General features: G+C 41.1%; 1 protein-coding gene across 1 annotated transcript; it reads right to left on the bottom strand.

Moving 5' to 3' along the window:
* Positions 1-1121: 1121 nt before the first annotated feature.
* LOC143567774 (uncharacterized) lies at positions 1122-8626 on the bottom strand. Its single transcript, XM_077054094.1, has 4 exons — positions 8494-8626; positions 7380-8420; positions 6666-7130; positions 1122-1129 (listed from the first exon to the last, which is right to left on the bottom strand). The coding sequence occupies exons 1-4, from the start codon at positions 8624-8626 to the stop codon at positions 1122-1124; spliced, it is 1647 nt and encodes a 548-aa protein (XP_076910209.1).
* Positions 8627-11441: the final 2815 nt, after the last annotated feature.

Genomic DNA, 11441 nt, shown 5'->3' with positions numbered 1-11441 from the left:
ACAGTATCAGGCTACTCAGCGTCTAGTGGCTAAGAATCAACTTCAGTCGGCACTCCTAGTTGAACACGGTAAACTTTTTGATGCTTTAAAATAGTTCTTAGCATCTCAGAGGGAGAGAAGTTGCAAGGGAGATGAGTTGAGAACAAAAAGAAGGGAGGACATGGACGATGATCCCAATGCATCGAAAGATGCACGTGATGAGCTGCCAAGAACTTCACAACCTCTTGGATCTTCCACATCTCAGGGGGAGTCTAGTGCTCCGACTGGTAGTGCAGGTTGTGATGCTATAGCAGTTGATGACGAAGTTGATGTTACTGAAGATGTGCTGTCATACAGTGACATCGAAAAGCTTGGTGAACAAATTGAGATTGATAGTGGTTTGGAAGAAGGGGAGATACCGGGAGATGGTGTTGAAGATGATATTCCTGGTAGTGGTCAAGAACAGGTAATTCAAGGTGAAAGTGTAAGTGGTGACACTGAATGGGAAGAACAACCTAGGTGGAAAGAGGAATGTGTTCACTGGTTTGTAAAAACACAGAAACCATAGGTGCCTCTGATGTTTAAAAGGAGTTACAATATCAGAGGGTATAATGAATCAAAGAAGGGTATCATATGTTGGCTCTATGATGATCAGCTCAAAGTGTTTATGATTAAAAGATTTGATGGGATTCAGTATTTTGGAAAGAAGCTGAGATCGTTCAACACATTGCCTGAATGTGAGGTAAAGGATTTGGCTTATTTGAAATTAATTAACAGGAGTGGTGATATGTATGCTGGTTGGATTGGAAGATTGTGTGGAATGAAGTGGTCAAGGAGAAGAGGTTTGAGTTGCTAAAACCTCAGAAGGCAAAGTTGATTGAGGATGCTAAAAGGGGGATGCGAGCGGATGGTAAACCATGGATGATTATGAAGTATAAATGTCACACCCCCAAATTTCCACTAACGGAGTTTTATATCAAGGCGGGTGACAAAACAGGATCCGAACACATTAATCACACCAAACGACATCTACATGGTCTTAAAAGTTTTAACAAATCAAAATAAAATGTTCAGAGTACTTAAGTGCTAGTGCGGAAGCTAAACAAAGTGCGGGAGCCATCTCCCAAAAAAGTTTAAATAATTCATGGCGCTAGAAGCGCAAAACCATTATCAAATAAAAGTTTTCAAACTTAAACCAATGCGAGTCCATGCATGCAATGTTATCCTAATCCAAGTGCTTGCTAGTGACCTGAGGAAAACATGCTAAAAAGAGTCAACACATATGGTTGGTGAGATCACAGGTTTTCAAAGTAAGTTATGCTCTATCAGTTCATAAACATTTATAAATTGGCCCATGGTTAACTACACTTAGTTAACTCGTTGCCGCATAGTGTTATGTTTCCATCACAACCGAAGCTGACTAGTTATTGCCTCAAGTCAAGTATTGCCAAAACTTAACAATGTTTGGTCAAAGTTACACCCCGTTCGACCTCCAGTCGAGAATAATGCAGGGTGGGGTTTGTCAAACTTAATAGTACTATTTAAATTTACCACGCCAGTTAACCTTAGTTAACGGTCCGATGTATATGAGGACTTTCCATGGCAAAGAAACACTACGTTATAAGCAACCAAACGGTTGTGTAAAGATTTAGAGCCAGTAAAGTAAAACAGTTTTTGCATGTTTCCTCCCCCAAAGGAAAGGTATAAAAGTGGGGCCATAAACTCACCTTGTTGGTGCTTCGGGTATTACACAAATCCGACCGAAGTAAATGCGTCACGTGCTAAGACCCTAAAAATGCAAGTACGTAAGTAACTTGTGGGATGGTTCCAAGAACCACTAGTATCCAACAATCTCCCATTGTTTTTAAAAAGACTTTTGACCAAAGTTTGACTTTTGTTGACTTTGACTAAAGTTGGCTTTGACTAAAGTTGACTTTGACTAAAGTTGACTTTGACTAAAGTTGACTTCTATGTTGACCTTTGACCAAAATATTGACCTTTGACTAAAATATTGACCTTTGACTAAAAGGTTGGACTTAGAATGTTTACCTTATAATTCTAGTCACACTTAATCAATCATCAAGTATACACACTTAGCCATATTCCTTGCAATTCTATGATCAATACACTTTCACAACATCACAAGCAAGACTAACTATTTAGACAACTAGTTCTAAGTTGACTTAAAAAGTCAAAGTTCTAATTTACCACAACTAACATATCACAATTTGCAATTATCTCAATTCAACCAACACCATTATCACCTTTAACAATTTATACCACATAAACTGATTTTTCTCATCAATCAAAACTCACAATTAAATTACCAAATAAATCACACATGTACACATCAGTATTAGGTTCAACATATATTTTTCTCACAATTTTTAGATTTACCAATTCGTCCAGAATATTCATATACTACAACAACATGATTTTTATTTCTACAACAACACAGCAGTAATCAAAATTTGTCAAAAATTCCATATTTGTCCAATTGATGCAAGACCAATTGGACTAGATTCCTAATTCAATTTACAACATCCTAAAAGTAGAATTATATCCATATCTATTTTTATCATCAAGTTATGAAATTTACAACTCAACTCAGAATTATTTTCTCTAATTTAGATTTGCATCCTGATTTTGTAAATTAATAAAAAGTATTCAAACAGTGTCCAAAAATTAAGATTTCGGACTTTCTGAAAACTAGATTCAAAGTACATGTTCATAGAATCAAAAATCGATCAAAAACTCAAACATATCATCAATTTATTCACAATACAATCCGAGACACCAAGTCTGCCAGCAAGCAGTTTTAACCACAATCAACTACAAATCACAACTTTTCTATCCTTTGATTCAACAATCATCAAGAAACATTCTTACCAAATCAAATTGCATGTCTTATTTTTATCCATTTGATTTCATAATAAGAACACAAGTATTTATAAAGGACTCAAAATATTAATCAAGACTCATACAAAAATCCTTATTTGTCAAACTTTGATCATCCCCTTTCATGATCCAACCATTTGGATACAAGGTTCATATGAATTAAAAGAAAAAGAAACATATAAACATAATAATCTACTCACTTTGCTTGATCAAATGCTTAAACCCTTGTTTACCAAAATCACCAACTCTTGTGTTATGGAGAAAATACTAGAAGATGATTGTTTGTATGAAAGAAAATGAGAGTATGTGTGTGTGTGTGGGATCTACGGCCAAGGGAGAGAGGGAAAGGGAAAAGAAAAGGTGTTGGCATCCAATAGTTGTAACCTCCTTGTTATTAACAACCCTTTATGATTGATTTAATGAATAAAATTACTTAGGTTAACTTTTATTAACTCTTGTGTGACATGCTACATATTTTAATAAACATTTCCTATGTAACATAACCTAAGGCTCCATTTAAATAATAAACATGTTACAAGACATACAATATAACCTATTTAATCATTTAGCTTACTTACAATCACATCATCATGTAATAACCATAATATAACATATTAATCACATAGCACATTATACTTATCATACATGTTATATGACATGTTTATTATAACATGCAAGACGAGTTTATTATCTTAGTTATAATTAGTCACTTATCCTTGTTTAAGTCACCAATGACACGTTGACTTAAATATACGCATACATGACATCACATGTACAAGAATTCATACTCATAGTTAACAGAACTAACTGAGTTTATAGACATAGTCAACAAGATTTAACTAGGTTTAGTTAACATAGTTAACTTAAAAATGCCGGATGTCACATCATCCCCTTGTTGAAAGAATTTTCGTCCCAAAAATTAATGTGATGTCACCACTAGACTGGGACATGAAAGGGATAGAAAAGAAAAATTTTAGGTTTGTCACATCATCCCCTTGTTAAAAGAATTTTTGTCCCGAAAATTAATGTGATGTCACCACTAGACTGGGACATGAAAGGGATAGAAAAGAAAAATTTTAGGTTTGTCACATCATCCCCTTGTTAAAAGAATTTTCGTGCCAAAAATTTAAATCGTACCTATGGTTTGGCTTCAGGTTTGAATAGGTGTGGATACTTTTCTTTCATCTGGTCTTTGCGCTCCCATGTGAACTCTGGTCCACGCTTAGAGTTCCAACGAACGCGAACGATAGGAGTTTTACTGTGCCTACGGGTCTTTACGTCCTGATCCATGATTTCCACCGGCTCTTCGATGAAACTTAACTGTTCGTCCACTTCTAGTTCCTCCAAAGGAACTATCAAGTTTTCTTTAGCCGGACACTTTTTAAAATTTGATACGTGGAAGACGTTATGTACCCCGCGGAGTTGTTCCGGTAAGTCCAACCTATAAGCCACTGGACCGATTCGTTCCATGATTTCGAATGGCCCTACGTAACGCAGGCTCAACTTTCCCCGTTTTCCGAAACGAATGACACCCTTCCACGGTGCCACTTTTAATAATACTTTGTCCCCGACTTCAAATTCCAAAGGCCTTCAACGCTTATCAGCATAACTTTTCTGACGATCACGTGCTGCTGCCATATGGTTTCGGATCTGAACTATCCTCTCCGTCGTTTCATGAACTATTTCAGGGCCAGTTAGTTGGCTCTCACCCACTTCCGCCCAGCAGAGTGGTGATCGGCATTTACGCCCATACAGAGCTTCAAAAGGGGCTGCTTGTATGCTCGTATAGTAACTGTTATTATAAGAGAACTCAACCAAAGGCAAGTGCGTCTCCCAACTGCTCCCAAAATCGATGATGCACGCCCTTAACATATCCTCCAATGTTTGTATTGTTCGCTCGCTCTGACCGTCTGTTTGTGGATGATAAGCCGTGCTCATATCCAGTCGTGTACCCAACGACTTTTGCAACGATTTCCAAAAGTTTGAGGTAAACCTAGCATCACGGTCCGAAATAATCGATATCGGCACACCATGACGGGAAACGATTTCTTTAATGTAAATGCGAGCCAGCCTATCCGTCTTGTCCGCTTCCCGGATGGCTAGAAAATGTGCGGATTTGGTCAATCGATCCACTATGACCCAAGTCATGTCGCAACCACTGGGTGTCTTGGGTAGTTTGGATATGAAATCCATGGATATCTGTTCCCATATCCCCATAGGAATTTCGGGTTGTTGAAGTAATCCCGGCGGTTTCCTATGTTCTGCTTTCACTTTGGCACATGTCAGACACTTAGCCACGTACCCAGCAATTTCCACTTTCATACTCGGCCACCAGTATAGCTCTTTTAAGTCATGGTACATCTTATCTGATCCCGAATGTACTGAGTATCGGGATTTGTGTGCTTCGTCCATGACCAGTGTTCTTAGATCCCCATAACGCGGTACCCAAATTCGATCATGGTAATACCGAATGCCATCCGACTTAACCTCTGAGTTCCCGTCTACACCGCGCAAAGATTCGGCATCGAAATTCTCGGCTTTCAGAGCTTCTAACTGGGCATCCTTGATCTTTTCGGGTAGACCAGAGTGAATCATTAGTTGTAAAGCCCTAACCCTCCTGGGCTTCAAAGTTTCTTTTCGGCTCAAGGCGTCAGCCACCACGTTGGCTTTACCCGGATGATACTTAATAGCACATTCATAATCGTTAAGCAACTCGACCCATCTTCTCTGCCTCATGTTCAGTTCTTTCTGCTCGAATATGTGCTGGAGGCTCTTATGGTCAGTGTAGATCGTACACTGGGTTCCATAGAGGTAATGCCTCCAGATTTTTAGTGCAAAGATGACGGCTCCAAGTTCTAAGTCATGGATCGTGTAGTTCTTTTTAGCGGTCTTCAGTTGTCGAGAAGCATATGTGATGACCTTTTCCCGTTGCATAAGCACACATCCAATTCCTTGCAGTGAAGCATCGCAGTAAACAACAAAGTCTTCTACTCCTTCGAGCAGTGATAGGATTGGCGCACTACACAGCTTGTCTTTCAGAGTTTGAAATGCTGTGTCATGTGCCTCGGTCCACTTATACACAATGCCCTTGCGGGTTAAGGATGTGAGTGGTTGAGCAATCTTGGAAAATCCTCCAATAAATCTGCGATAATAACCAGCTAATCCCAGAAATTGACGGATCTCGGTGGGAGTTTTCGGGTTTGACCAATCCTTGATTGCTTCAATCTTGGACTGGTCCACTTGGATTCCCTCCCCACTTACCACGTGGCCCAAAAATTTTACTTCACGCATCCAGAACTCGCACTTCAATAGTTTGGCATACAGTTGTTCCTTCATGAGTAGCTCCATCATTAATCGCAAGTGCTCTTCATGTTCCTCCCTTGTCTTCGAATATATCAAGATGTCGTCTATGAACACAATGACGAATTTATCCAAATAAGGCTTACAAACACGATTCATGAGGTCCATGAATACGGCTGGGGCGTTTGTTAACCCAAATGGCATAACAGCGAACTCATAGTGTCCATAACGAGTACGAAACGCTGTTTTCGCAATGTCTTCTTCCCGAACTCGGAGTTGGTGATAACCCGACCTAAGGTCGACCTTCGAGTAGTAACTGGATCCTTGCAGCTGATCGAACAGATCATCAATACGTGGCAAGGGATACCGGTTCTTGGTCGTCACCTTATTAAGTTCCCGATAGTCGATACACATGCGTAGAGTTCCATCCTTCTTCTTCACGAATAGGACTGGGGCTCCCCACGGGGATGAACTGGGGCGTATGAAACCCTTATCTAGCAGTTCTCGCAACTTCTTAGACAGTTCCTCTAACTCCTTCGGAGCAAGGCGATACGGTGAACGAGCTACAGGAACAGCTTCTTGTGTCAGGTCGATTTGGAACTCCACTTGTCTGTGAGGCGGAAGGCCAAGTAGGTCTTCGGGGAAAACCTCAGGAAAGTCTCTAACAATAGGGATCTGGTCGATTGAGACCTCCTCCTCCACAGCCTCGGTACCTTTGTCGGTGATTAGGGCTAAGATTGCAGTATGGCCTTTACGCAGTAACTTCTGTGCCTTCATAAGGGAAATGATCCCAACTGTCGCACTCTCTTTCTCACCATGAACAATGAGAGTTTCTCCCCCAGGGAGAGGTATGCGGATGATCTTCTCATGACAGACGACCTCGGCTTGGTGCTCGGACAACCAATCCATCCCAATAACTAAGTCGAAGCTACCAAGTTCAATCGGCATAAGATCTATGGGAAACAAATGAATAGACAATTATACGGTACAACCCTTCAAAATATGGGACACTTGGATGGTTTTACCATCTGCTAACTCGATAGTGTACTTAGACTCTAGGGCAGATGGGGTGCTATTAACCATTTCACAAAATTTAGTTGACACGAAACTTCGATCGGCCCCGGTATCAAATAAAGTTAGCGCATAACAACCATTCATTTTATATTTACCGGTAATAGTTACGGAGTCGTTAGAAGTCTCACCTGAACCACCACCAATAACGAAGGCTCTTCCCCTGCCTTCACCTCCGTTGTTACCATTACCATTGTTACAATTCTTCCCGTTGCCATTTGCCCCTCCGTTACCAGCATTCTTCAGTTTGGGGCAGTTTCTCTTAAAGTGACCCTCCTGTCCACACTCAAAACACCCTTTCGGGGCCTCTTGAGGTGGGGCTTGTTTCTGGGGGTTGTCTACTCGGCAAAACTTGGTTTCGTGGCCATGTCTGCCACACTTGCTGCAACGGTACTTATCACATTTCCCCGCATGATGGAAGTTACACCTGTTACACTTTGGGAGTTTCCCCTGATATCCTCCCTGTTGTTGGTTCTGGCTCGGGTAGTTGTTCCTGCGAGGAGACTCAAACCGTCTCTGTTGATTGTGGCCTGAAGAGGTGCTCTTGTTGTTGGAGTTGTTGTTGCCACTACTCTCCCACTTGCGTTTATTATCGGATGTGCCAGTAGCAGACTTCTTGGACGGGAGAGTGCCTTGTTTGACGGCTTGATCAGTTAACTTATGAGCTAACCAGACGGCATCGTGAATGTTGGCGGGATTTGCCGACGTCACCATACTCTGGATCTGCGGAGGTAAACCGTCAATATACATTTCGACCCTCTTATAAGCAGGATCGACCATTTGAGGGCACAGTATCGCTAACTCATGGGATCGTGTCGTATAAGCCTCAATGTCGGAACCCTCCATCCGCAAATTCCAAAACTCATGCTCTAACTTCTGCACTTCACCACGCGGGCTATACTCGGTCTTGATCAGATTTTTGAATTGCTCCCACGACATAGCATTGGCCGCATGTAGACCCAACAACTGAACTTGGGTATTCCACCAAGTAAGTGCTGACTCCTCGAGAGTCCCTGTAGCAAACTTCACCTGGCTCGCAGCCGGGCAATTACACATAGCAAACACTGATTCTGCCTTCTCTATCCAGTGCAGCAAACCGACAGCCCCCTCGGTGCCTTTAAACGCATGGGGTTTACAATCCATGTAGTTCTTAAAGGTGCACCCTGCGGCTCCTAGATTTTTGGTTCACAAAGTAAGTGTTAGTGCCTGAGTTTCGATAGGTCATAATGACAGCAAAGTGCATACTTACCCCTGCCGCCTGCCCCTGAATCTGGGCTGCTGCAATCGCTGCGGTCACATGCTCGTTGATGAGTGCCGCCAGTTCTGCTGGAGTGAGGTTGATGCTGCCCCTGCCATGGCCACGTCCACGTCCCGACATAATCCTACGCAGTCGTGAACATACACCGGATTAATGCCTTAATTCTAGTACATCAATAACAATCAAACAACTAATTTATGAACATCACAACACAATTTAAGAAAACAATACTTGAAAAGATAACTTGTAATCCGATTACAATCATTCAATCCAAACATCATAGTTCAAAAATATCCTCTGTTGGATGGGAACAACCCTCCCACCTAGGTTCATAAAAGAAAGAAATCCAAACGAATACTAACTGACGATATCACTCGTCAGATACTCCCGATGACCCGCTCACCTCGGGCTCCTCCTCGGGGTCTTCCTCCGGATCCTCCTCGGGGTCCTCCTCTGGGTCTTCTTCAGGGTCCTCCACTGGGTCCTCTGGAGGTGCCAGCCGGTCCTCCAGATCCCGAATACGGTTACGAGCAATGTTCAGTTCGTTAGTCAGATCTATCACCCTGTCTGCAAGCATCTGCATCTTCTCACCTAGCCTCTCAACTTCAAAGGTTAACTTGTAGTGCATCTCTGACCTCCGATCGCAGAGCTCCCTCAAGAAATCCATCTTATGCTTGGCTCCACTCTGTTTCTGCGCTAGCTTAGCAATGTCCGACTTCATACCCTGTTTCCCACACTGCGCCTTATCCAGGCCAGAAACAAGTGCAGCTATCACCCGCTCAGGAGGGCATGGCAGGGCGGGTAGAGTATGGCAAGAAGGACCTACAACAGCTAGGGGTGGAACCTCCTCCTTCTCAATCTTTATGGTCACCACCTCTGGGTACCATTCCCAGTCGCACTGGGGCTTAGGCAAGAACGTGTGTTCAGGTGAAGACTCCTCAGCAGTAGATGTGCCAGCATCAAGGATGGTCCGCTGCCTCTTCAGTCTCAGGGACGCAGGTGATGTGCTCTCCTCAGCGATGATAGGTGCTTTCTCACGGGCGTGATCAGCTGAAGACGAAGACATACTGTGACACAAGGGTTGGGGTTGGGATGAGTGAGTGGTATCTCATGTATATATGTGCAGTGTAACTAATGCATCATGAAAAGCTATAGACCGGACTGCAACCTATATGAAATGGTATGCAACCTGGTTCGCTATAACCAATGGCTCTGATACCAATCTGTCACACCCCCAAATTTCCACTAACGGAGTTTTACCGTAAGGCGGGTGACAAACCAGGATCCGAACACATTAATCACACCAAACGACATCAACATGGCCTTAAAAGTTTTAACAAATCAAAATAAAATGTTCAGAGTACTTAAGTGCTAGTGCGGAAGCTAAACAAAGTGCGGGAGCCATCTCCCAAACAAGTTTAAATAATTCATGGCGCTACAAGCGCAAAACCAATATCAAATAAATGTTTTCAAACTTAAACCAATGCGAGTCCATGCATGCAATGTTATCCTAATCCAAGTGCTTGCTAGTGACCTGAGGAAAACATGCTAAAAAGAGTCAACACATATGGTTGGTGAGATCACAGGTTTTCAAAGTAAGTTATGCTCTATCAGTTCATAAACATTTATAAATAAAAGTTGCCCATGGTTAACTACACTTAGTTAACTCGTTGCCGCATAGTGTTATGTTTCCATCACGACCGAAGCTGACTAGTTATTGCCTCAAGTCAAGTATTGCCAAAACTTAACAATGTTTGGTCAAAGTTACACCCCGTTCGACCTCCAGTCGAGAATAATACAGGGTGGGGTTTGTCAAACCCAATAGTACTATTTAAATTTACCATGCCAGTTAACCTTAGTTAACGGTCCGATGTTTGTGAGGACTTTCCATGGCAAAGAAACACTACGTTATATGCAACCAAACGGTTGTGTAAAGATTTAGAGCCAGTAAAGTAAAACAGTTTTTGCATGTTTCCTCCCCCAAAGGAAAGGTAAAAAAGTGGGGCCGTAAACTCACCTTGTTGGTGCTTCGGGTATTACACAAATCCAACCGAAGTAAATGCGTCACGTGCTAAGACCCTAAAAATGCAAGTACGTAAGTAACTTGTGGGATGGTTCCTAGAACCACTAGTATCCAACAATCTCCCATTGTTTTTAAAAAGACTTTTGACCAAAGTTTGACTTTTGTTGACTTTGACTAAAGTTGACTTTGACTAAAGTTGACTTCTATGTTGACCTTTGACCAAAATATTGACCTTTGACTAAAATATTGACCCTTGACTAAAAGGTTGGACTTAGAATGTTTACCTTATAATTCTAGTCACACTTAATCAATCATCAAGTATACACACTTAGCCATATTCCTTGCAATTCTATGATCAATACACTTTCACAACATCACAAGCAAGACTAACTATTTAGTCAACTAGTTCTAAGTTGACTTAAAAAGTCAAAGTTCTAATTTACCACAACTAACATATCACAATTTGCAATTATCTCAATTCAACCAACACCATTATCACCTTTAACAATTTATACCACCTAAACTGATTTTTCTCATCAATCAAAACTCACAATTAAATTACCAAATAAATCACACATGTACACATCAGTATTAGGTTCAACATATATTTTTCTCACAATTTTTAGATTTACCAATTCGTCCAGAATATTCATATAATACAACAACATGATTTTTATTTCTACAACAACACAGCAGTAATCAAAAATTTTTCAAAAATTCCATATTTGTCCAATTGATGCAAGACCAATTGGACTAGATTCCTAATTCAATTTACAACATCCTAGAAGTAGAATTATATCCATATCTATTTTTATCATCAAGTTATGAAATTTACAACTAACTCAGAATTATTTTCTCTAATTTAGATTTGCATCCTGATTTTGTAAATTAATAAAAAGTATTCAAACAGTG

Source organism: Bidens hawaiensis, unplaced genomic scaffold, assembly GCF_021521415.1.
Source record: "Bidens hawaiensis isolate Kalapana, Puna unplaced genomic scaffold, B.hawaiensis_p1.1 tig00023634_1, whole genome shotgun sequence".
Lineage (NCBI taxonomy): Eukaryota > Viridiplantae > Streptophyta > Magnoliopsida > Asterales > Asteraceae > Bidens > Bidens hawaiensis.
The sequence above is the reverse complement of the archived record's forward strand: the minus strand, read 5'-3'. Positions and strand labels throughout refer to the sequence as shown.